We start from the raw sequence: 25034 nt of genomic DNA, 5'->3' as shown, positions 1-25034 counted from the left end.
TAGTAGTGCATTGGGCCTGCAAGGTGTGTGTATCCATATGCCTCGCGGGATAGCAATGAGTAGATACCTAGCAAAATGCGAACCGAGATCCTCTACTTATGTTGCGCCGCTCACCAAAACTTATCTACACATCTGACAAATTCAAGGAGAATGGGCTGGACTACACTTACCGTTGCTTAAAAGGCACGACCCGGCGGAAACGACGTTGACCGTGACAAAAACAGGGCGAACCAAAGTCGAACCTGGCTCGGACTTGAGTGCTTGAGTTGCTGCGGTTGCCATCGGCGCTAAGACGGAGATGTAGAGAGTGTCTTTAGGCGCCCGTCCATACCGAGACGTCATTGGCGCTTAGTCGTGACTGGCAGCGGCCACCGCTGGCCACCGCGACAAGCTGCAACTTTGACCTCTCTCCACCCACCAGCCTTGTGTTTTGCTACTCTCTCTAGCGACCTCGAACGCAACGCGATGAAAGCAGGCTGCTGCTGGCGCTCTTCTCTCATCTTCGCCCTTCATCTTGTTGTCACAGCGGCAGCAGCAAGCCATGAAGTATTTGATGAAGACTTGTCGCTTCGGCCCCTACGCGACGGAAAACTCATGGCCAATTTCCAGTTCACGACCCACTTGAAAGGATCGTCTCCCAGAGACCCACAAGCGCTGTCAGATGATGATAACGGTGCGTTCGTCAACTATATGCGCATCGTCACGCCTACATATCGCTTGTAGCGCAGCATTATACCGTCTTCCCTCTTGCCTTGGGGCAGCTGCTCCGTGAATACGCCGTGACGGAGCTTCATCTCTCTCTTAACGCCGGAAGGTGGGATTACGACGCATGGGGGTATCCGGAAGAATCTGGAGTGGGCACTGGCGGAGAGTTGTGGGCGTGGATGGGAGAGAGCACGACATCTTCGTGAGTACTGGAGTTTCTCTCTCTTCCTCCTGCATTGACGCGTTCCCAGCCTTGACCGGCGATGGTCGGGCCTGCGAAACGGGCTCGGCGGCTTGTTCTGCGCGTCATTAGGACACCTGGACGAGCAGCGGACTACCAGCCCCTACCTCACCTTCCAGCCTGAAGGCGCGCTCCCCAACTTTACCTACCCCCACCAGCTTCGGCACGCGATCCTCGCCTCGCAACACGTATGCACCGAGAACCTCACGCCCTTCCTCAAGCTCCTGCCCTGCAAGTCGTCCTCTGGAATCGCGACGCTTCTCAACCCTCACAAACTCTTCGATGCGGATTGGCATGGCCTCAGCGTCCACGTGCGCTACATTGAGGAGATCGGAGTGGAGTTGCGACTCACCTTCCAGGGCGTCTTCGACCCGGTTCGCTATTCCCATGATGCCCGCCGAGGTGAGTCTTCATGCGAACCTTGCGGAGAACACTGGTCATGCTGAATGTCACGCTCGCAGATTGGTCGCTTCACTCGCTTTTCGACCGCACGATCGAACGTGCTTGCCCAGTCGCTCGGCGCAGCAAGGTCCGAGTGGAGCTCCCGGGCGACCCGTCACCGTACTCGATAACACCGGATCCGACCACAGTCGCAAACGGGATTGCGACATACGAGGTCGACGCTAGTACGCCGCGGAGCGCTTTCTGGCCCGGTACCCCGAACTTACCGTTCCCCATGCAGAAATCGAGGCGCTCGATGTCGCGCTTCGCTGGCCGGAGGAGGAGCACTTCGTGTATCGTGCGCACTGCCCCGTTCTGTTCGCTCGCCCTGATTGACCTTTGCGACAGCGAAGTCGTCGGAGGTTCCGCCGCTGGCTGACATCTCGGTCCACCGCACGCTCAAGGGCGTCAACCAGGCCAACGCCCAGTTCGCGCTCAGCGTGAGGAACAACCTGCCGGTCGAGGTCCGCACGGGCTACCTCGAGACCATGCCCTGGCACCTCCAGTTCTACCTCCACACACTCGAAGCGCGCGTGGATGGGGTCCTACGTGGTCAGTCTACTGCGCGAAGTGCCTGAAGGGCACCTACGCTGACACGACAGCTTTCCCCAGATGACCTCGTGTCCGTGCTCGCCTACACACCGCCAGAGCCCCACGGGCGCCCCGCGCTCCTGCAAGCCGCGCTGACGCTCCCCGCACACGCAACCCTGGTGCTCACGATGGACGTCGCCAAAGCCTTCCTCCGGTACACCGAGCACCAGCCCGACGCGCAGCGGGGCTGGGACCTGCCGCCGGCGGTGCTCGCACCCTTCGCGTTCGGGAACGGGTCCGCACTCAGGCCAGGCTCAGGCCGGTCGACGCGCGTGTACACGCCCGCGCTGCTCGTCGACCTCGCGACCCCGGACTTCAGCATGCCGTACAACGTGATCATCATGAGCTGCACGCTCATCGCGCTCATCTTCGGGAGCGTGTTCAACCAGCTCACGCGGCGCTTCGTCGTCGTCCGCCTCGACCGTGCGAGTGCCACGCCCGATCCGAAGGCGGATGCGGGGGTGGCGGAGTCGCCACGGGACGAGGGCCGCGATCGGTGACGGCACCATCGTGCTCGCGGGCGCGGCACGGGGCTGTACTCGGGGTGTTGTTGTACTGGTATGCGTCCGTCGCGTCATACAGAATTGAATCGTTGCTGCTCCGCGTGTCCGCAGCGTGTCCCCCCAGGCTGCCGGGTTTGATCTCGAGTGCCTTCCTTCGAACGTCACCTTGGGTGCGCGGACCTGACCAGACCAGACCCTGCAGGTGCTGTGCAGGCCTGTTCGTGCGGGCGATGGCCACCGCAGCCGCGCTCGTCGGGGGCTCGTGGATCACGGCACGAGGCTGCTAGTCCGTCCGTCGTGATCTGGAGGCGCACTGGTGACCCGCGCGCCGCGGAAGTAAATGGGGGAGGACACGAGGCGAAGGCTACCGCTGACACTGACACTGGCAGTTTGGCTCAAACGTCGCGGGCCCGCGCGCGTCGTGCGGTCACGGGGGCAGGGCCATGGATCCACAGGCTTGGTACGAGGACACCTGGACACCCGCTCTAGGGACCCCAGATGTCGCGCGCACGGCCATCCTCGGAGTCGGGTTTGGACGAGGTCTGTTTTCTGTACCCGTCCGCCTCGTCGGGGCGACGCACCCACGCTCACCCCACGCCCATTGTCCACTTCATCGGGCGACCGCGACTGCGCCTGCAGGGCTGTCCTAGCCTCCCGATGCTGTGTAATCGTAATCCTCGGGCGGCGGGGGGAGGTCGGCTGATTCGAACGTCGCATCTGCGCCGTCCGAGGGCGGAAGGTGTGGTTTGCGCGTGCGGCGTCGCGCCGCGCGTCGCTGACATTCCGGGGGTCGCGCTTTCTTCAGCCCGCGGCTTCTGCTGCCAAACACGTCCTCGGCTGGTCCCCCTTGGACCAGTACGGTACGCGGCGGACACCCTGTCAGCCTAGCCCTCGGCCTGCGCTCGCGTACTCGCGCGCCGCGTACTCGCCGCTCGTCCGCGTGCGCACCTTCGGTCTGCAGCCGCGAGGCACGCCGTTCGAACCGCGTTCGCGCGACGCAAACACCGGACTGCACGCGCGCGCAGGTACCGATCTCTGTCGGCCGTGCTTCTCTGGTCTTCGCACCAGGACGCGCACGGCCGGGAGGCGATGCGTACTGCGTGCCGAGGCCGCTTCTGGGCTTCCGCGGACGTCGAGCTTCCTCGTCCGCGTCATCAGTGCATCATCCTCGTTCATGAACGTCCATACGTGAACCCACACACCGCACACGGCGTAAGTACAGCGGGCGGAAGCGACGGTGCCGGGGGGTGCGCGTGCCTGCATATCCATGTCGTCCACGCGGGCGATCGCCACTTCGAGTCTTCGACAGCTTCCGTCGTCCTGGGCGTGCGCAGGCGGGCAGGCGAACTCACGCGGTGCGAAGAAGACGGGTACCTCCTTGCCTTCGCGTGTTGAACTGTGTTTCGACGTGCCTGCTCTCGTTTCGGAAGCAGCGGAACCGGTGTCTGCGCCACGTTCACAATATGACCGCGACGACACGCTCAATACGAACGCGCTGGCTGTCGAAACGACAGCACCGTTCCTCGTAAGCCGCAGCAGCATCCGCTTTCAACCTTCAGTCTCATACAATCGATAAAAGCTTCCCGCGCGCGCCGCGATCGATGCGTCCACGCCGCGCGATGGGCCGAGGGAGTTCGAGAGAGGGGATCCGGATCCGGACGGGCAGAGATAAGATAAGCACGCGGTTCCGATTAGATCCGGCCCCGCGTCCGCGCGCGATCGATGGCAGCACTGGCAGACATTGACAAGTCAACGTAGCGTGGGCCGTGGAGAGCTCGGGGCGCGTTGCAGATCCTCCAGCGTTCGCGCGCGCGCGCGCAGCTGGGCGGCGCGGTCGATTCGGGCTCGATGGGCGTGGACGCAAAGGGCGTAGTCGCTGCCCGGACGGAGCCTGCAGCGAGGCTGAAAACCGAAAACTGCCCGTCCACGCCGCACGGTGCCGTCTGCCAAGCGCGAGCGGCGGAGACGGCGGCACCCGCGGTCAGATCCAAAGGCAGCAGCGGCCGGATGCGGAAGGCCAGCCGCAATCGCGCGCGAAATTTGTGTGCGACTCGAAGGCGCGGGTTCTGATCGAGATAACGCTCCCGCGCGCGCCCGCGGACGCTCTCCGTGGAAGCTCGCGCCAGAACCCGCGCGCGCGCACGTTCGGCCGGTGCGCGTGTGTGCCTCGCGCGCGAGCACACAGACTGCGGCAGAGGACGCGTGCGCGTGGAGCGAGTGGGAGCGCGAGCTGCGAAGGGCGGTCGCGCACGTCTGCGCTGGTGCGCGTGGGTTGTGAAATGTCGACGGGCGGTCCGGGGCGCAAGGAGCGCGTCCTCCGGGCGTCGGAGGACGATCGAGGACGAAGACGAGGACTCGGGAGGGCGATGACGAGATGGCTGGAATGTCGCCGGATGGCGCCTTCCAAGTGCTGTCGGCGGTCGCCATCTCGGCATGAGGGTGTGCGTGCGTCGCGCCGCAAGCTTTGGTGCGCATCTCACGCGCTGGCCATGTGACGCCCCGGCAGGAGAGGAAGACGAGGAGAGGTCGATCAGGAAGAAGGCGCGGCGCGATCTGGCGGAAGCCGGGCTGGATCAGGCAGGACTGAGCTGGAGTCGGGAGGGGAGGCAGGTCGCTCGCCTTCGCTGGTGTCAGCCATCTGTGTAGGCGTTCTGCGCGGCGATTGGACGAGCGCGATGCCTTCCTGGAACAGAGCTCGATCGCGTATAGGTGGGGACCCAAGTAATATGCGTGGGTGTGCAAAGGGAAGGCGCGGCTGCGAGCCCGCGTGGCCGGTAATTGCGCCAGGGACGCCGGGGAAGGCGTGCACCGGCCGTCCGAGAAGGAAGGACGGCGAGTGTAGGCGGGCGCGGGCCTGCCGAACCAAGGGCTTCGAAGGAGTGGCACGAGCACCCGCCGGGCGATTGTCCTCGGACGCGATATCTGGATACTCGCCCGGGCGCTTCCCCTCCCCGCTTGGCGCATAAAAACCGGGAGGCCGCCCGTCCTTCCCGCCCCCGTCAACGTGACTCACACCCTCCTCCGTCTTTTTGCGCGTCGACCACTTCGACACACTCGTCGTCCACCCTCGCCCTCTCCCCCGTTGTCCCTGCTTGTCCTCGACGCCCCCGACCATCCTGTGTGCCAACCGCCTACCACCCGCCCAACCTCTCCTCATCCTCAAAGAAGCCACCAACGATGTGCCAGCGAATCGCGTACGTCCTCTCGCTCGACTCTCCCCGGCGCGCACGCTCACGTCGGTGCCTCCCCCCGTAGAGAAGGGACGCGGTGGTCCAAGTGTGGGGTCAGTCCGTGCATGACGCACGAGTCACCTGAGCCCTCATGCTGACCGCGCGCCTCTTCCCCCCTCGCCCGCCCTCGCGCGGAACAGCACTTCCAGCGCCACCTCGTCGTCGCCATCGTCGACTGCAACTCGTCCAAGTGCACGCGCAGCTACCTCCACTCAAAATCCTGCCGAGACCCGTACTGCGTCCAGGTTCGTTTCCCGTCCTTCTCCTCCCTTTCTTTTCCAACCGCCACCGCGCCTTTCCACTTGTTCTCCCCCGTCGCGCACGCCCACCGCAACGTCACCCTTGCGCACCCCACTTGCTCCTCACCACACCCCCCGCATTCCCGCCCGCCGTCTCCGTCACGGGGGAGGAGACGCGGGCGCGCTCACGTGCGCACCCCTGTCATGCCATTTTTCCCTCCCCACGCGCGATCGGGGGTGTCTCGCGCCATGCCGCCAGCAGGATGTCGCGAGCGCCCCATTATCCTCCCTGCGTTCGCGCACGTTCGCGCACCGCTGACGCCATCTCCCCGCTCAGAACTTCGGGCCCGACATCCAGAAGGACATCGACACCGTCAAGGACGACTGCTTCCAGTGTCGCGCGGCGGCGGCGCGGCGGGTGCCCGCGTGAGCGTCGCCGGCCAGTGGCCTCTGAAGGTTGCTGAAAGTACTGTAATACGGAATGTGTGTGGGTGAGTGCCGGGGAACACGCCGCGCGCCGCTCGACACCGATACCCCTCCCCCTTCCCCCCGTTTCCACCCCGGCGCCCCGCACTCGCCCTCCGGATCCGCCTCCACCGCACCCCCGCGCGCGCCTCCGCAACATCATACCTCCCCTCCTCTCACGCGTCCGGACACGGTCTACTCCCCCCAGTCGCTCGCTGTCCGTCTCTGTCTGTCTGTCTGCTGCTGTTGTTCTCGCATTCTGCTCTCTTTCTCTCTCTCTTCCCCCTGTCCCTGTCACATGTCATCCTCGTTTCGTGCACATACGCATCCGGCCCGCCCCACACATGTGTGTATGTATGAATAGCCCCCACAACTCCTCCGCGCCCGCCGCTGTATACACTCGATTTTCCCCCCGGACGTCCCGTGTGTGCGTTCGAACTGTGCGGCATCTTTCCCTCTGCAGCACGCGTCGCGCCCGTGCACGCACATGCCGGCCACCACCGTGCGCCCCGGCCGAGGTTCGCGATCGGATTCTGCTCCGGGCTCCGAGACCATCGCGCCCCTCCCACTCGAGGGGGGGACCCGACGTCGCCACGACGTCATCACGGGCGTTGCCGGTCGCGATCGCGTGATCGAATTAATGCACGTTTTAAATTGCGCTCGTTGGCCTCCGTAGTTAACCAGCTGTTGGGCCCGTGGCGTCATCGCACTTTCGTTGCTCGCCTTCCGAAGGTCACGCGCAGTCTTTTGTGGCGGCACCCGCGCAAACAACACGTCGCGCTGCACGACGAGCGAGCGAGCGGGGCCGCGAAACGCGAGACGCGAAAGAAAGGCGGTCAGCAGACCGCGGCCGCGAAGGAGGCCGTCCTCCTCGTGAGACGTCGTCGACGTTCCGTCCTCTGCGCCGTCCGTCACGCGCGCGGGTGCGCTGCACCACGGGTCGTGCTCGCGTTGTGGGGCTTCGACGGGCGCTTGGGGATCCCTCCGAGGCGAGGGGGCAGCTGACGCGCGTTGCGCGCGACCGGAAGGGCAGCGGACGTCGTCCTGACGTCGTCGGACGCGGGTGGCGGGGGTGTCAAAAAGGGTCGCGGATGTCGCCACTCCACGGTTCTCCGGATCTCGAAGACCCGCGTCGCTGGGAGGTCAGCAGAGGAGAGACGGTTTTGAAGCGCCGTGGGAGGAGGAGCTCCGCGTTTGGTATCTTGTTCGCGCGGTGGACCCGCCGAGCGCCGCCGGAGCTTCCCGGGAAATGCCAAATGACCTCTTCGCTCGACGTTCGTCTCGACTAGCACTTGAGGCAAGTAGCTTTTTGGAGCGGCAAGGTTAGTACATCCCTGCTTATTGCGATATTTCAGAATTCCAGAGCTCCTTGTCGCGACACACAGTTCAAGTCTCATTAAACTGGGGCAAGGCCGGTCCTCCTGATTAACCTGCCAGCGCTGGACACAACCATTCTCATCGTATGGTATTTGTATGATCGCCAAGGACACCACGTTCACTGCGCACAAACCTTAGCTCTCACGTGGATACAACCATGTCGTCAGCTGCGTCTCCACGTCGTCATGCTAGGCTGAGCGCTCGTCTCCGGAACAATACACCTTGGTGTGTTCTTTCCCCATACCTCCATTCGAGACTATCTCGATCGCTTACAGGAATGACGTGCACGTCACCGAAACTCACCGGAGTAGTATGAACCCGTGCGCGATACACCCCGAAATCGTCGTCAATTGTACAGTATCGCAAACTCTCTAAGCGATGAAGACATCGGCTCCAAATGTATGGTCAAAAGGTAAGGCTACGTCACGTGAGCGACTCATTCACCTATTTCGCCACGTCTTCAAGGTGGCCCAGTGCCCACAGACTCACACATTCACAGCGTGAGAACACAGGCACCTCGTTGCCTCGTGCGCCAGGAACTCGAATCGCGATGCCACGCGTTTGGGAGTCGGGCTGGCGAAGTCGGAAGCGTCGAGCGAGGCTGCGTTGAGTCACTTCCGCCCAGACCGAGCAATAGTGAGAGATACAACACTGGCCTGGTTTCCTGGCGTGCTCTACCCGCGCACCCCTCAAGTTTCTTTTTTGCTCCCTTCCACCATCCTCGCCCTGCCACGCCTTTCCCGCAGCCACCACTACGTCGTCCGAGATTCCCTCTTCTACCACCCCGGACCCGCGCACGCCGTCGCGCAAGCTACGACGCGTCGCCCGCAAGCCTCCAGCCGTCGTCTCCAGCCCCCAGCCCCAAGTTTCTCCCTCGGCCTCAGCCCAAGTTGCGCTCGCGCTCGAACACCTCGACTCTCGCGCACCCCTGGCGTCACCACTGCTCCCCGCCACCGCTCCATGCCCAGGTTTCGATTAGAGCCCACCCGCCATTCAGCTCGCGAAAGCTCACACACCCCAACGCTGTCGCAGTCCACCCCCGCCACCCTCCCGCCGCCGTCTCCCCGCGTCGTCGTCTCTTGGATCCGCTCCCAGGGCATTCACGCCGGGCTGCACGCGCCCGGGCTGCTCTGCACCATGGCGGCCCGGCGGAACGCGCGGAATGCCGGCGACGACAGGGCACAGGACCCCGCGCGAGGCTTATCCGGCGCGCGGCTGCAGAAGCCACACTTTGTCCCGATCGAGCTGCGATCTTTGCGCTTCTCTGCGCGGCACGCACGCCTGAGAGCGGACGACTCGACCGTCGGGCTTCGCGGGCGATAGCTGCAGCCCAAGATAACGCAGGTATGGCTGGGAGCGGACTCCGTACGTACGACTCCGCCGGGGAGCGCCGCTGCCGCCCCCGCCCGGCGATAACACTCGCGTCCGCGTCCGCGGCTCTCCTGCCAGGCTCGTCAAGACGTCCGAAAGCCACGACGGGCCCAACGGGCCCGCGACGGGGATAGTGCGCGAGTTCGGTCGTTCGCCTGGGCTCCCGCCCGACAGCGCCGACTTCCTGCCTCTTTGGCGTCCGGAGTGCCAGGGAGCGCGCGCTTGCAGTTCGAGAACCGGGACCGCTCCGCCCACCCACTCGCAGCCCCGCGCCGTTAGCCACGGCGCGCGCCTGCAGGCTTGTATTTACGTCAAGATAGCGAGGGACCAGGGGGCGCGAAGCACCCTGCAGCACGGACGTCATCGATCCATCGTCCAGCGCACAGCCGTACGGTTCTGCGGCTGCGCGCGGAGATGCGGCTGCCAGATTTCGGTGCGGTGGGCCGCGGAGGTGTCGACCAGATGTCGGAAAAACCCAAGGCGTCTTGCAAGGCGGCTATCTTGCGGCGCCATTGCAAGCCGGATCCGGCAACCTCGGATCGATATCCCCATGCCGTGGCAATCTCCTCGGCACCATTGCCAGACGCTGGCGATATCGCACGGGAGCTTGCCCGGCTTCCCGTCGCACTTGCTCCCCGCCACGATCGACTTTCGCCCTCTCCTCGCGGCTCCGTGCCGTTCCTTGTCTCAATATCTCGCGGTAAGTGAGTTCTGGATTGACTGGCATGCATTCACCTCTCATATCACTCCAAGTAGCTCCCAACGGCGTCCATCACTTCGCGGATATCCCGGGAGCATCTGCCGCCTCTGCTAATACGGTATGCCCTCCATCCTCGAGGTTTGCGTCTGCGTGTGCCGATCATATGCCATCTCTCCTATTTGCAGACCTTCGACGACCTCTATCTGCCATCATTCGTCGCCCATCATCCCCTTGTCGTCCCATTCCATTTGCGACTCCCTTATGGCTTCGTCTCGCCCTCGGGGGCCAAAACCTTCGGATTCCAAGATTCCGTGCGCGATCTGTGGCAAAACGTTCACCCCGGCTGGTCTCCCACGCCATACGGAGTCTTGTCGCAGGAAGAGAGAGGTAGAGCAGCAGAAACGAGCGGATATCTTCACCGCGTCTCGTGTGCCAGGTGAGTTATGACTCCTGATATCTGTGTAAGCATGTAAATGACGTCTTTACCTGGGTTGAAGCGTCATCCGCCGGCTCGGGGTCCGCTGAACATCTGCACGCTCCCTCCGCCTCCGCTTCACAGGTTGTTTCTCCCCTCATTGGTATGTGAGCATGTTTGGCCCCCCGAAGTCGCAGCTGATGGGAAATCAGCCCGTTCGTCTGAATCAGATTGCTCGCTGTCGCTGATAGCCACAGAGGCAGTGGACTCTGATGGTATATATTACTCTTTCTCCTGGTAGCCACACACTTATTCCGTTTCATGTAATCAAGATCGTGGCACTGATGTGCAAGACTCTAACGTACCTGGGCTGTCCGGTGATACCATTCCATCTGAAGGGACATTGGATTCAACGCCTCAGTGGCCCTCGGAGGATGGTAATCCGAAGGTTGGCGACATCAAGACAGAGTACCATCCGCACTCCCGATGTCCGGCCTTCGTCCGACATGCCGACAGTCTCCGTCATGATACACCTATCACACAGTCTACGTATCAGGCTGCGAAGTCCCCACATCATCCTTTTGAGTCTCGTCTCGAATTCGAGTTTGCAGAGTTCACGGCTAAAACTGGGCTCAATGAAGGCGAGATTGCAAGTCTACTCTGTCTGATATCTGGTATCACTGCCAACCCTGCCAACTTTCATATCAAATCGTGCAAGGACCTGGATAGTCTGTGGGAGAAGAGCAATGCTCTTCATTCTACACACGTAAGATGTGCACCAATCATAAAGTATTGAATATATTATAACATCACGTCCACAGTTCACCTGCACCACAATCAAAGCAGACTATGGGGACTCTATCCAGAGCTATCCATTCCATCATCTCGATCTATGGGACTGGGCACTGGGGTTAATCCAAGATCCTATCCTTGCTGAGCATTTCGAATGGTATCCAAAGCGCCAGTACCGATGGAATGGGCAAAAATGGACTCGTTTTGTGGATGAGCCTTTCACAGCCAATCGGTGCTGGGATATCCAAGTAAGTGCTGAGCAGCTTTTGCTTGAACTGCAGTAACAATTCCAAATATATTAGACAGATCTCCCTGATGATGTCTTTATGGTTGCCTTTCACCTATACGCCGATAAAACACGCCTCTCTAGCTTTGGTGGCCAGAAAGGATACCCCATAGTTGCACGCCTTGCCAATCTGCCTGCTCACATCCGCAATAGTAGTGAGTATGGTGGTGGACAGGTTGTAGGCTTTTTGCCGATTGTGAGTATTATATCTATCTCACATATGAATTGAGTGTCCTAAACGTTTTGTACCAGGTTGAAGATGAACTTGAAGAGGGCAAGGCCGGTTTTGTAGCATTGAAGAGGATTGTATGGCATGAATCATTCAAGGTACTTCTCGAGAAGATTTCCCACTATGCAAGACTGGGGCATCGAGCGGAATGTGGTGATGGAATCCCTCGCACACTTCTCCCATACATTCTTATTAAATCAGCTGACTATGAGGAGCAGTGAGTGTTTATCCTCTTATATTTTTATTATCTCTCACGACATATAGATGTATCATGTCCCTAATTCGGGGAATGAACTCTGCCTGTCCATGCCCAATCTGTCTTGTTCCTCGAGACAAGCAGGTTGTTCTTGCACCTCAACCTCTATATCCTTGCCGGGATGTTCAAGCAATCAAAGCCTTGGTCAGAAGAAGAGATCTCCCAGCAAAAGAGAAAGAGGCTCTATGCAAGGCTACTGGGATTCGTGACTTGGAGGTGAGTCTTTTTGACACTGTGCTTGTTCAATATATTTACTAATATTGCCACAGAATGTTTTTTGGAGTATTCCATACTCTGACCCCTATTCAACACTGTCGTTCGACAGGCTGCATGCCTACCATGGAGGCCTTTTCAGTGACCACTTGCTCACAGAATTCCAGAGTGTAGTTGGCACTCTGAGAAAAGAGCAGCAAGCTGAAGTCAATGATGCGTAAGTGGTGATATTACAATCTTCTCATAAGATTTTCTCCTTATAATTATTTAGATTCAGTGCTATGCCAAGATGGCGTGGCCTCAATCACTTTGATGAGGTTACCACTGTGAGCTTCACCGATGGGTCAAAATATGAGGACATGTCAAAGGTAGTGCATTTATTGCATATAATAATATTTCATAGACATACTGATTAACTGCAGGTCATTGTACCTGCCTCCTATGCTGCATTTCGCTCCAAGCATCTCCGCTTGTCCCGTGGATTCATCATTCTGAAGTGTATCAGACTATACAACATCCTCGACATCTATGCTGGACTGGAATGCCACACTGAAGAGACCCTTGAAGCCTTCAAGCTCACTCTAGTACTCTTCTATGAAGCTATACAGGTAATATTTACTTCAGTTGCAGGCTCTGTTGCTCATATATATGATGCAGGAATATATGCAGGTTTATCCAGGCAAGAACTGGAACTTCCCAAAAATGCACTCTCAACAACATGCCCCTGACGATATCCTGCAAAAGGGTGCCACTCTGCATTTCAACACGAAAACCTTTGAGACAATGCATGGCCCATTGAAGGATATTTATTTGACACGAACTAACTTCAAGAACTTTGAAGCGCAGGTATAGTAATGCTTTAATTTACCTACCGATCCTTAAAACTGACTGTTTGGATATACAGATTGCAAAACACGAGCAGCGTTTGGCAACCGCACGACGTATACGCAGACATCTTGATGCTTCCTCTCCCAGCCAGCCAGATCAACGTCTCTCTGTCTCCAAGGAGTCAGATTCACAGTTTGGCCACACATATATTGGTGCTCCTCAGTCACCCATCTCGCTTCAGGCCCTTCTTGATGCAAACGTGAAGAATCCACTCTACACTCAGTTCTTCAGCCAACTTCAAATATTCTTGCAGCAAAATCCAGGGCTACAAAATACTACAGTCAACAGGGATACCCTGGTACAGTACATTCAATCCTTGGCACTGCACTCATTCTTATGTGAAGCTTTATGTTAGATCACAGAATACCAGTTCCTCAAAATTGATTTCACCTCCAAAGTCACATGGAAAACCGAAACAGATTATTTGCGATGCAATCCAGACTTCCACAATGCTCCTCGCTACGATTCATTCATCTATCAACCCTGGAACAATCTCTCTGCACCTGTAGAATTTGCTCGCCTACAGCTGATTTTCACTATTCTCTCGGGGGGCAAGTCATATCCAATCGTCTTCGCAGAAGCATTTGATCGACTGGAACAGCGGCCTGAGTATGACAAGCCACTCGGGCTCTGCCGTTTGCAATCACCAAGTCCACACAGATGCATTTTCCTTCCCCTCCAATCTATGATCCGTGGAGCCATGATTACAAACGACCCGGGACAGGGACATGGTGGCAATGATTATTTAGCTATAGATATTGTGGACAGCGACATGTTTCTTCGCTTGAAAGAAGCGGTTCCCGAGTGGTACTCATAGATTCTTACCATGTACAGATAGCCATATTTACTCAATCAGCTAGGTTTTCTGTCCGCTTCTCTCTCATCTCGAGCAACGCTGCACCATACTAAACAGCGGCATCACAAGGCCGCTCTGTGCACCCTCCGCCGCTGTCACGCTAACACCTGCCGCACATCGTGGCCTAGTCCCACTCGACCAAGCGTGCTGCCAGTCAACCCAGAGCCCGGCGCATTGCACATCGCCGCATGTGCGCATGGCCCCTTGCTGTAATGCCAATCGACCCGAAGATTTAGCACATGAAGCGGCGCGATAATCTCCTGCACACGATCGCGACGTGGCCCACGGCCCCGCGCAGTGGTAGACTTCACAGCCAGGCTCACCATGAATTCAGTAGTGTTCTGCCGGTGCTGCTGCTTCTTCTGGGAGTCACGACGAGTGTCGTGTGGGCGAGCTGCCCTCAGGGCGACTCGCCACACCGGCTTTGGGACTCGCCCAGTGCCGTGAGCGGCCTGCGCGAGCTCGACCGCGTGCGCCACGGCGCCAGAACACGGCTGCTCGTCGTTCTCGAGCAAATACAGGCCCTCCTCGCCGTGGTCCACGGCTACAGGGCGGGCACAGACGACGTCTGAGAGCAGGTGCGGGTAGAATTCGGCGGCTGCGAAGGTGCATCAGCCCAAATTCAGCACGGAAGAACGTGGTGGACAGCGCGGGATGCACCAATGCCGTCGTCGACGTGCACGACCGGCCGCACGCTCTTGCCCTCGCCGACCACCGGTGGGCGACCGCGCACGATGGCGGTATGCGCGAGGCGCGCGATGGCGGACGGGGACGTGTTCGCAACCCGGGCCCGCGCGCACGGGCGCGTGGTTCGTCACCCCGAAGACGATGCTTCGTGCGACCAAGTCCACGCGAACGTGGCCGGCGACATGGCCGGTGATGATGAGGCACCCGCGCGTGGACGCGTCGGGCCACGGCCTGCCCATTACCGGGGAAGGTCACCGTGAGGAATGCGAAGACGCTGTGCGTGAGCCTGTTAAGTGTGTGCTACAGCAAGAGACAGATTGGTGGAAGAACTCACGAAGCGTGAGGCAAATGGAAGAGCGTGCAGAGCACGGGAGGGAAGGGGAAGAACGTGGACAGGAGATGGAGGCGTCGGGGAGGCGGAGCTGGCCGCCTCCAGGTCAGCTCGGGCGGTGAGCGGTCGTGGGTGTGTGGATGTGCGATGCGGACGAGGTCTGTAGTAGAAGAAATTAGAATCAGTGTGAGGAGCCGTGAATGTGTGCATACCTGTCTCCTGGCCGGAACGATGAACGGGTAATTGAGAGTGCCGCCGGGCCGCTTGTCGAACCTCGGCTGTCGATTGTGTCACGCCACAGCTCCTGCTCAGACGCTCTCCCACCGCACTCCTTCTCCTCCCTCAACTGCTTCCCGTGCCCTACGACTTGGACAGCACCTCGTTCGAGTCGACACATCTATCGCCACCGGGAACAGCGCCTGGACCAAGTGCGGCACCGTTCCGGCTCACTGACGGACTCGGAGCTCATCGCGATGCAGTTTGCATACGCCCACAACCTCGCGGAGAATACCGCGAGCGAGGAGATCAAATCGGACGTCGTCGTCGTCGTCGTCCTGCCGTATCGGAGTGCAACATCATCATCGACGCGATCGAGAGGTATCGCCTTCGCGGTTCACTACACCAAAAACGCGGGCCTCCTTCAAGCCTTTTCAAGGCTCCCCTCCAATCAAGTTTTCATTCAATATCAATGCGGACGAAACCATCCACAATGGGCGGCGACTTCACACATAAAGTCACGCACTCTGACCGGCTCCTCGTCCAGGCCGCCGAGTCCTTCAACACCGACTCCCATCGCCGTGGCGCTCGCCTGGTTCCCCACCACCTCTGACGATCTCGTCTGTTGCAGCAATCATGGGCCAGCCACCGGTGCTCAAGCTCTACGAGCACGCGTTCACCATCGACGTCTCAGGCGCAGGGGAGGGCGGCGCCCAGCCATGCACATTTACCAGGCTTGCGGGCCTCCGCGATGTGTTTCTCCGCGCTGAGGTCGCCGTCGCTGTGCTTCAGGTGCGTTGCCGCTCCGCCCTGAACCCGGTACAGACCCCTCCTGATCGGAATTCTCGGCACGCAGGGTGCAGTCGGGCGGAATTCGTCCGTGCTGCAGGTGCCGTTCCTCAACCTGCTCGCCTCCGTCGCGAACCGTGCCGGCGGCATCCGCATCCGCGTGGGGGGCAACACCCAGGAGTACGCCACGCTCGTCAACGCGCTCCCTCCAACCACGGCAGTCGGCGTGGTCACTGCAGAGGGTCCCGTCGTCTTCCCGACTGGACCTCAGATGGTCGAGTCGAAGGAGCTGTTGTAAACGACCTAGACCACCCTCCCCATGAATCCCGCCATCTCCCTCATCTCCGTCCGTCCGTCCGTCCTACTCCCCTCAAATCCAGACCAACAGGCGCTCCCGCCTCCCTCCCACGCTGTAATCGATGTGCTTCCCCCGCCTCGTGTCTCACGCTCGCCGACTTCCCGCCCCGCCCCTCCTTTCCCTCTCCTGCAGGAATTCGGCATCGAAATCGTCAGCGAAGACAACAAAACCATTGTTCATCGCAAGATCATCGCCCGCGTCGCATGTGGCTTCACCCAGCTCGATGTGCCGAGGCCGCACAGTGCGGCGAGGCGCAAGCCCAGCAGCAGGGTATGCAGACGACTCGGGGCAGCTCTTCTCCTACACGACGATCCACGCAACCTGCTCGCGTGCTGCGTTTGGGCTGCACCCATGAAAACGTCACTGTGCTGCGTTTCCAGGACATTGTGGTCGAACTTCGTGGCACAGACTTCAACACCGACTGCCTCCGCGGATTCCTCCCCTGCCCTGGGTGGCCCACGCTCGTCGACGCCGCACGCTCGGTCTGTTGTGTTTACTATCACCGTAAAGGCACAGCATCTGACCAGCTTTCCGTCCTCACGCTACCCTCACCACTGCCTGCAACTTGGGGATATATCCCTTCCCGCAGAGCAATAGGAGACGGCGGATGACGTCTTACTGAAGAAGGCACACCATCTCTTTCTGGAAGTGCGCCCGTCTCTCCCGTTGTCCTCTACGCTCGCGCTCACCATTACGTCCATTGAACTCCCCAGATCCATGTCGAGGGGGGCCAGGCGGTGTGTGACAACTAGAGTCCCGCTCTTGAACAACAGCCTGAACATGGTGCGTGCTCGTCCTGCGGCTCGCCCTCTAGCGCTCTTCCCCCACCCGTCGCGCGAACTGCTTTTGTATCTCCGTCTCCGCCTTGTTCCGTTTCCGTTCTCCTTTTTTCCCTTCTCTTCTCGTGATTGAATGCCTGGCTCTCCCGCCTTTCACTCGCCCTCCACGGTGATAGATATTCTGCATCCATCCTCCGTCCTGCATCCCTTGCTGACAGCGCCTCTGCTCGCACAGCTCCCCGTGGAAGACGAGATCGGCTAGCCTGGCTACGCCCCCGCTCGCCCTTGCAAGCATGTACCCCATGGCTACTTATACGGGTGGCATGCCCAACCAGGCCAGCGCCGGCAACAGCCCCTTCAACTTCGGCAACGTTCAGGGCAGTTCAAACGGAGCCGGGCCTCAGCGACGGCCGACAATAAAACTTCAAGGCCTTGTCGGGACTCAGCATGGGCAGCATAGACAGTGGGAACGTCCTTGTCCCCGGCAAGAGCGGTCTCACTCTCGACCACATCCTCAGCAGTCCGCGCTTCAAGAATAGCTTCAGAAGAGCATGAAGAATAGTGCGGAGCTTCGCTCACTCAGCGGCGGTCTCGCCGAGATCCATGATACCCTTGGGGCAGTTTGGTACGTTTTGTCGTTAACGCTACCAATCGTCCGCTAATCGAACACGCATCCTTCAAACCTCTACAATACTGCCGCCAGTCATGCCAGCCCAGGTTGCTTGAGCTGCGGAAGAGGCCGTCATCGGAGCCCTCGAGCACCATGTCGGAACTCCAGAGCCAGCTACAGGAGACTCAGCGCTCCTTGGCGGAGCACGTCGGAGCGCAAGTGGGAGATTGAGCTCTTCCGGCTCATGGCAAGCGCCCGTCTATCGCACGACGACAACAACACCCGTAACATCTTAAAAGTCACCCCGCGCATGTCGAAGAGTAGGACGAAGAGCAGCGGAGGAGTCGCGACGAGCTTGGCCGCCCGCGGACACCTGAGCTGACTGGCATGGGCGTGACCAAGGACGAGCAAAAGCCAAACTCATTCTGGCAACCAGCCCGCACCCTCCGCCCGACTTCCCCCCTCCCACGTCTGTCCCTGCTGTCCCGGACGAGGTCGCCGACCACCTCAACGCGCTCGCCGACCACCTCAACGCGCTCGCCGACCACCTCAACGCGCTCGCCGACCACCTCAACGCGCTCGCCGACCACCTCAACGCGCTCGCCGACCACCTCAACGCACTCGCCGACCACCTCAACACGCTCGCCGACCACCTCAACACGCTCGCCAAACAGCTCGAGATGGCGCTCGAGCTCTCGCGCTCCCTCGAAGCCCAGCACACCACCACCCAGCCCACGATCTCCGTCCCCGAGTCCAAAGTCGCCCCACTCGAGAGCCTCGCCCAAGACACGCAAACACGAGTCCGTTCTCGGGTCGAGGTCGCCGACTCGACGACTCGTCCAAGCGTCCGAGTCCGCCCACGCCGCGCCTCAAGAACCCACCACCCTGTCGCCGCCGCGGTCAGGAGGCGAGGAAGAAGGAGTGCGAGCCGCTCACCCCGATGTTCGCGGAGTGGAAGAAGATCGACTAGGGCAAGGGTCACGGCGTGCACGAGGACTCCAGTAAGCCAGAGACAAGCGAGAGCTGGATTCGCGCGGCCGAGAAAACGGTCTCCACTACCGTACCGAAGGTCGAGAATGAGGTCTCCACCGCCGCGAAGAAGGCCGAGGCGGTCCCATGTCACTGACTTCCTCTCAGGCGAACCAGCAGCAGAAGTTTATGAACGGCGACCGGATTCTGCGAAGCCCCATTCTGACAGCGAAGATGTCATGGACCTCCCACTGCCCTCGCTCCAGGCTCTTTTCCGAGCCCGCTCGTTCCCAGAACCGGAGCATACACGCTGTTTCGCAAGGACACACCTCAGTTCCCGGTCGATCTCGCCCTCGCTCACCGTCGCACGACAGCGCAGTGACCAATCGGGACATGATGACTCGAAACGTCCACCACTCTAGCTTCTTCGCAGCGGCGTGCGAGGCGGAAATTAGAGTCCTCATGGGTCTATTGAGGTGAGTGACATCTTTCTAACGTCACCAAATACAGCGGTAATGTCATCCCCCGCAGCACTCAGTGGCGCACGCATCACACGAGGCTATAAGCTCTGCAATAGACGCGTCCAGAACGTCGCATCACGGAACGAGAAGACAGCCGAGAGACTCGGCTTGCATGCGCGGTGAGTGTGATCTCATACATGAACTTCCCCTGCAAACGTCTGACAAGGTATAAAACTCGCAGAACTTCCATCCCCTCTCCCTACCGGGCTCCGATTCTCACATCGCACATTGGTACGCCCACCGCGTTTGCTGCCATTTACACTCCCACTCACACCCGCACTTATCCTTGACTGTCATAGATATGCCTTCGCCGCATGAGAGCGCCGATGAAGATGACGATGGCTGGTCTCTATCGGGCTCACGGCCGAATATGACTGCCGGACTCTCTGAATATCGCAATGTAAGTGCAGTGGCGACTCGGCGATACCACGATATCCGAGCTGACAAGCTTTGATCAGGCGTACCATGACCTTGAGATGAAGTACTCTTCGCTCTCGACCGAGAACCGACAACTCCAAGAGCAGGTCAAAGTGCTCAAAGAGATGCTTCCCGCTTCGAAGCGCAAGAACCTACCAACCTCAACCTATGAAGTATCGTTGTCGGAATCCCTGTCACGCTCGGCCCAACTCTACATGTTTCGTATCTGCTTCTGGGTACCTCCATCGCTCTTCACGCAGGGCACCCGGCCGACTGGAGTAGATCCGAAGAACTACGGTTGGAGGTGGCCCAACGGCACGACGATCGGCGATATCATCAAGTCAGACCCTACTGGTGCACCCGACCCACGGGTATCCGACGCCACCAACCGCAATGCTCTTGTTTCCCAGTCACGCCGTAACGACGCCCGTCTCGCTGAGCTCGTTGATGATCTGCCGAGAGATCTCCGAGAGATCTTCGACAAAGTTTGGATGCGCTCTGTGGTGAGTGCGTAGGAGTTTTAACGTAACAGCCATCTAATATTTCTTTCCTAGTTCGCCGAAAGGGTTCAAAACACGAAGAACAACTGTATCAACAACTGCAAGGCGGCACGTAGCACCATCTTCTCGCACATCGCAGATCTCCAGGATGTGCCATGGTCAGGCTCGACTAACGATATGAAGAACCATCACCACCTTTCGTTCCTTCGAGGCGATAATCAAGACCCGAGAAACCACTACTATCCGTTCTTGTTCCCCGGCATTGAGCATGAAAAGCTCGAGGTGAAGTTGTTCCGCACGGCCTGCATCGCAAAGGTCAGTTGGCAGTGTTCGATTCTGCCGCGGCTTGTGTTCTGACTAAGCACACGTTCAGACTCTTCGTGTGCTTCTGTACGGAGCCACTGGTGCAAACGAGGGTCACAAACCTACCAACAAGAGTCTCGGGAAGAAGCTCGAACTGGGTACTGTCACACCGGGCATGATTGCGATGGCGGCCACAGTGGTGAGTCCTCCGCAGTCTGTATACAGTATGGGACTTCGTTATATTTGCTCCTGGTCCTCCACGGCGCGCCCTTACATCCGCGAGAGTATTCTGGGGTCTCCTGTGGTGCAGAGGCGATGCACAGCGTCGCGTCCTTCGCGCACGGTGTTCTGCAAGCCCGGGAAGTTGGCCCGCGTTCCCATCAGTACCACGCGCTCATGATCAACGTTACGCACAAGTGCGGCACCGGCGGGATCGCACCCTGAAGCGCGGCTGCCCACTCTCATCAGGCTTCATGGACCGTATCGACGTGCTTGAGGCACTCGCGTCCAATGGGCCGACCTGTAGCGTGGACGCGGAACGAGAGGCTGCGCGCGATGGGTGACCGTGCTAGGCCACGGTGTGCCCGCTGCTCATGTGCCTGCGTGTCGGGGGCCCGCGCGCGGTCATTCCAGAAAACATGACTGCATTCAATGCGCTCGCGTGGACACTCGAGTGACATGCGGCGCTTGAGGTGACGCGGCTCGAGGTGCTGCTGCAGCGTATACGGAGGATGTCCTGTGGATCGCAGTGCGACTGGAGCGCATGCGAAGGAGTTTGAGCTGTCACCGCGATAAGATTTACTGACTGATGTGTGTTTTCAGACGCGCTTCCTTCTGTCCTACGACACTGAGTTCAATCCTGTCGGGCTGAACACGAGCTGGTCCTACGAAGGGGACTACGAAACTTGGTACCGGTTCCTTACTGTCAATTGGGAGACGAACAACTTGCAAGCCACGCGTTCGTACTTCGATCAGCACGTCTTTGGCGTCGTCGGTGGTGAGACAATCCCCATGGACATCGGTGACGACGACACTCCGGATGTTCAGTACATGCAGCCTGGCAACCTCGACGACTTTGCATACGACAACAATGACGACGACGACTTCTCATCTCACCGGCGTGCGAGAGTGCAGAGGCTTACCCACTCGCCGAGCACCAGTAGCCAGCCTCGGCCAACCTCTAGCACCAATGCGGTGGACTTGAACCCCTCCGACTCCACAGTATCCATGACCAGCTCTCTATCTTCCTCCACCTCACCTTCTCAGTTTCCACATACCATTACTCCCACTCTCACTGCAAGTACATCGGCGTCCATGTCTATCCCCCTCCCATCGAACACCACAACAACCCCTACTCTCATCACCACTACCCCGACCGCCGGTACCAGTGCCGCTCTGACGGCCGTTTCCGACACCATCACGTCCACACCGGGGACTCCCGCTCTCCCGCCACCTTCTCCCGACGCAGTCGAGAACGACCTCGTACCCACCATGGCATTATCCATGTCCATCTCTGCAGCAGAGGAGGTCGGCGGCCCACGGACGCGCAACACCTCGCGGACGACTCGCGCGGGCGCTTCGAGGAGAAGCAGTCAGGCTGCTGAATCGGAGACTGGGGCTCCGGTGCGGAGCGGCCGGTCCACCCGCAAGCGCGGAGCTGTGGTGTAGGAGTTGAAACGGATACTATGACCCGCATTCTGCTGTGAAATCAGTACTTCTCGTGCCATGCAGATGCCGACCATGGTCCGCATGTTTGTCGCACCTGCATCCTGACTTTCCCGCATCTATATCACCTTTGTCTACATACACCCAATGCATGCATCAGTGTTCTCTACATGTGAGGCATGCCGTCGTTTACCAATACACTCGGCTACTTGTTCTACCAGAGGTGTTTCGACAACTAACAAGTGCTCAATGAGGCCCCAAAAGAAGGTGACTTATTCATATAAGCATGTACCATACAAATGGCCGTTTAGAGTAACGGTTTTCTTGAAAGCCCCGGTGTTACGGTTCAGTGACTGCACGCGTTCGAGACCGTTAATGGGAGCTTTTCCGATGTACTAAATGTAGACCCATTAGAGTAGTGAGAATATACATGACTTTACACCGACCATAGTAGTGATCATTAGATAGTGGTTCAACCAAGTTTCAATAGACATGAGTGCGTGCGAACCATATACTAGAGTGTAACCGGTAGCAACGAACAAGTACTAGTAAGTAACAACGAACAAGTACCAGTAAGTAACAACGAATAAGTACTAGTAATAAGCACTGACTGATCCCGAAGCAGGTGCGGTACTAACAAACGCATACAAGAAGCAGAATACCTTTTGGTGTTTTCATTGAATTTCAATCTCCGACTGAATACTTGGAAGCATATTCCAATCTCCACTTCGCATCTTGCATTTTGAGCCGGTTGGATTGCTATCTCAGTGCATGTCCCGGCTTTCCTCGGCAAAGTCGGTCAGCCGGGACACCGCCATTTGCCGAAGGTACCGTTCACCCGGGCTCGGCCGGACTCACCCGGTTACCTCGGCAGAGTCTTCCGGCCGGACTCACCCGGTTTTCCCAGGGGAGTCGTTCGGCCGGACTCCCCTGGTTTTCCCAGAGGGGCCGCCCGGCCGGACCCGGTCGAAGTGAGTACAGTGTAGCATGCATAAAACATGTTGTGTGGTGTATGTAAGGCTTCATATGATCAATTAGGCCTCAAGGTTGGATAGTTATGGAGTATACACCACACAGGTAGTGCTGTGGTGTGTTATAGCACAGAACTTGGTCACCCAGGTCTGGCTGAACCTACCCAAGCATGCAGCAGCCACCTTCAAAACCTCTGATACTTGGAGGTGGGTGTCCAAGGACAGACATACCAGGGAGCACCAGGGTCCAATGCAAGCAGCAGACCACCAGGCAGTGGTGCAGGCCCGACACTGCACCAGGTGGCAATGGACGGATGGCCGGCGATAAACAGATGGCCGGTATTAGATGGATGGCCGGCACTGGGCAGTAGATGGATGACCGCCGGCAAACAGACGGCCGGTGATGCAGCTTGAAGCGGACCGACTGTCGGCAGTGGAAGCCTCGGACTGACCGCAGCGGAGCGCCGGCTGATGGCGGCCGCGCATAGCGCCGGCGCATCAGCGGCTGTGCACTGCCGCCCGCGCTCCGAGTGATCTGAAGTGGCCGCCCCCCCGACATGTTTGTATTCGTTCTCCGCCGTTATTGGTCTTAATGACATGCAAAAGAGCGCGTTATGTGCGTATTAACAGCGCGAATCAAAAGTGCCCTGGAACGTTACGTTCTGTGCAGGCGCCGGCCCGTGACGTTATATGTAAAAATGGGGATGAGATGGAGTATGCTGACATTAACTTACATCGGATATATGTATGCATACCCAGATATTCTTCGCATCATCTGTGACTAACGAAAGAAGCAAGAAGCGTGAATAAATAGCAGAAACTCGCGAAGATATACTGTTTTGACCAAAAGTGTGGTTCACATGTAGGTGGGCTTCCATATGTTGGGATGGAGGATAGATATTGCATATCTGTAAGCTTTAACATTGATTGTAGTGTACACAGACCAGGAATCTATGTTTGTGCGCAGACAGATTAAGAATTGATGGTACAGTGCGATATGTCATTTTTCAATGACATACACAATATCGATACAACATGCGAGCTCATCACAGCACACAATAGCAGAACAGACTCGCCTTTACAGCAGCTTTCCAACGCAAAAAGAATCTCGAAATTCCGACAGGAACCCATGGAGATGTCGCACATGGGCTCAGAATGTGGCTTCGTGTGCTTGGTGATTTGGTACGACTTGACCACTGCATGCATTCTGAGCCCATGTGCGACATCTCCATGGGTTCCTGTCGGAATTTCGAGATTCTTTTTGCGTTGGAAAGCTGCTGTAAAGGCGAGTCTGTTCTGCTATTGTGTGCTGTGATGAGCTCGCATGTTGTATCGATATTGTGTATGTCATTGAAAAATGACATATCGCACTGTACCATCAATTCTTAATCTGTCTGCGCACAAACATAGATTCCTGGTCTGTGTACACTACAATCAATGTTAAAGCTTACAGATATGCAATATCTATCCTCCATCCCAACATATGGAAGCCCACCTACATGTGAACCACACTTTTGGTCAAAACAGTATATCTTCGCGAGTTTCTGCTATTTATTCACGCTTCTTGCTTCTTTCGTTAGTCACAGATGATGCGAAGAATATCTGGGTATGCATACATATATCCGATGTAAGTTAATGTCAGCATACTCCATCTCATCCCCATTTTTACATATAACGTCACGGGCCGGCGCCTGCACAGAACGTAATGTTCCATGGTACGTTTTATTCGCGCCGTCAATACGCACATAACGCGCTCTTTTGCACGTTATTACGACGAATAACGGCGGAGAACGAATACAAACATGTCGGGGGCGGCCACTTCAGATCACTCGGAGCGCGGGCGGCGGTGCACAGCCGCCGATGCGGCGGCGCTATGCACGACCGCCATCAGGCGGCGCTATGCACGACCGCCGTCAGGCGGCGCTCCGCTGCGGCCGGTCCGAGGCTTCCACTGCCGACAGTCGGTCCGCTTCAAGCTGCATCACCGGCCGTCTGTTTGCCGACGGTCATCTATCACTACCGGCCATCTGTGTACTGCCACCCAGTGTGTCGGTCCCACACCACAGCCCGGTGGTCCACTACTTGCATTGGACCCTGCTCACTGTGCCAGACCTTATGTC

At 58.4% G+C, this 25034-nt stretch overlaps 7 protein-coding genes across 7 annotated transcripts; all 7 read left to right on the top strand.

Moving 5' to 3' along the window:
* Nucleotides 1–465: 465 nt before the first annotated feature.
* On the top strand, nt 466–2478 carry BXZ73DRAFT_92110 (Gpi16 subunit GPI transamidase component; the record flags this gene model as incomplete). The annotated part of the gene is made up of 7 exons (XM_048026246.1): nt 466–673; nt 724–907; nt 957–1348; nt 1408–1572; nt 1629–1685; nt 1736–1939; nt 2000–2478. 7 exons carry the CDS (start codon nt 466–468, stop codon nt 2476–2478), a joined length of 1689 nt encoding a protein of 562 aa, XP_047874149.1.
* Nucleotides 2479–5658: 3180 nt separating this feature from the next.
* On the top strand, nt 5659–6380 carry BXZ73DRAFT_92109 (uncharacterized protein; the record flags this gene model as incomplete). The annotated part of the gene is made up of 4 exons (XM_048026245.1): nt 5659–5675; nt 5737–5764; nt 5852–5956; nt 6288–6380. 4 exons carry the CDS (start codon nt 5659–5661, stop codon nt 6378–6380), a joined length of 243 nt encoding a protein of 80 aa, XP_047874148.1.
* A 4352-nt stretch (nt 6381–10732) lies between these two features.
* On the top strand, nt 10733–13759 carry BXZ73DRAFT_52573 (uncharacterized protein; the record flags this gene model as incomplete). The annotated part of the gene is made up of 11 exons (XM_048020836.1): nt 10733–11051; nt 11122–11318; nt 11373–11552; nt 11609–11802; nt 11850–12057; nt 12111–12271; nt 12326–12425; nt 12477–12638; nt 12679–12900; nt 12959–13240; nt 13298–13759. Coding segments are annotated over 11 exons (2487 nt in total), but the record flags the coding sequence as incomplete, so codon positions are not given.
* Nucleotides 13760–15525: 1766 nt separating this feature from the next.
* Nucleotides 15526–16119, top strand: BXZ73DRAFT_105006 (uncharacterized protein; the record flags this gene model as incomplete). Its single annotated transcript, XM_048016095.1, has 3 exons — nt 15526–15613; nt 15664–15824; nt 15889–16119. The coding sequence occupies 3 exons, from the start codon at nt 15526–15528 to the stop codon at nt 16117–16119; spliced, it is 480 nt and encodes a 159-aa protein (XP_047874146.1).
* Nucleotides 16120–16451: 332 nt separating this feature from the next.
* BXZ73DRAFT_52597 (uncharacterized protein) lies at nt 16452–16790 on the top strand (the record flags this gene model as incomplete). The annotated part of the gene is made up of 1 exon (XM_048020839.1): nt 16452–16790. The coding sequence occupies one exon, from the start codon at nt 16452–16454 to the stop codon at nt 16788–16790; it is 339 nt and encodes a 112-aa protein (XP_047874145.1).
* A 719-nt stretch (nt 16791–17509) lies between these two features.
* BXZ73DRAFT_105005 (uncharacterized protein) lies at nt 17510–18538 on the top strand (the record flags this gene model as incomplete). The annotated part of the gene is made up of 3 exons (XM_048016094.1): nt 17510–17583; nt 18005–18419; nt 18473–18538. The coding sequence occupies 3 exons, from the start codon at nt 17510–17512 to the stop codon at nt 18536–18538; spliced, it is 555 nt and encodes a 184-aa protein (XP_047874144.1).
* An 890-nt stretch (nt 18539–19428) lies between these two features.
* Nucleotides 19429–21946, top strand: BXZ73DRAFT_105004 (uncharacterized protein; the record flags this gene model as incomplete). The annotated part of the gene is made up of 5 exons (XM_048016093.1): nt 19429–19458; nt 19517–19978; nt 20030–20290; nt 20349–20477; nt 21101–21946. The coding sequence occupies 5 exons, from the start codon at nt 19429–19431 to the stop codon at nt 21944–21946; spliced, it is 1728 nt and encodes a 575-aa protein (XP_047874143.1).
* Between the last annotated feature and the right edge of the window lie 3088 nt (nt 21947–25034).

This window comes from Epithele typhae (genome assembly GCF_022376455.1).
Source record: "Epithele typhae strain CBS 203.58 chromosome Unknown BXZ73scaffold_59, whole genome shotgun sequence".
NCBI lineage: Eukaryota > Fungi > Basidiomycota > Agaricomycetes > Polyporales > Epitheliaceae > Epithele > Epithele typhae.
The sequence above is the reverse complement of the archived record's forward strand: the minus strand, read 5'-3'. Positions and strand labels throughout refer to the sequence as shown.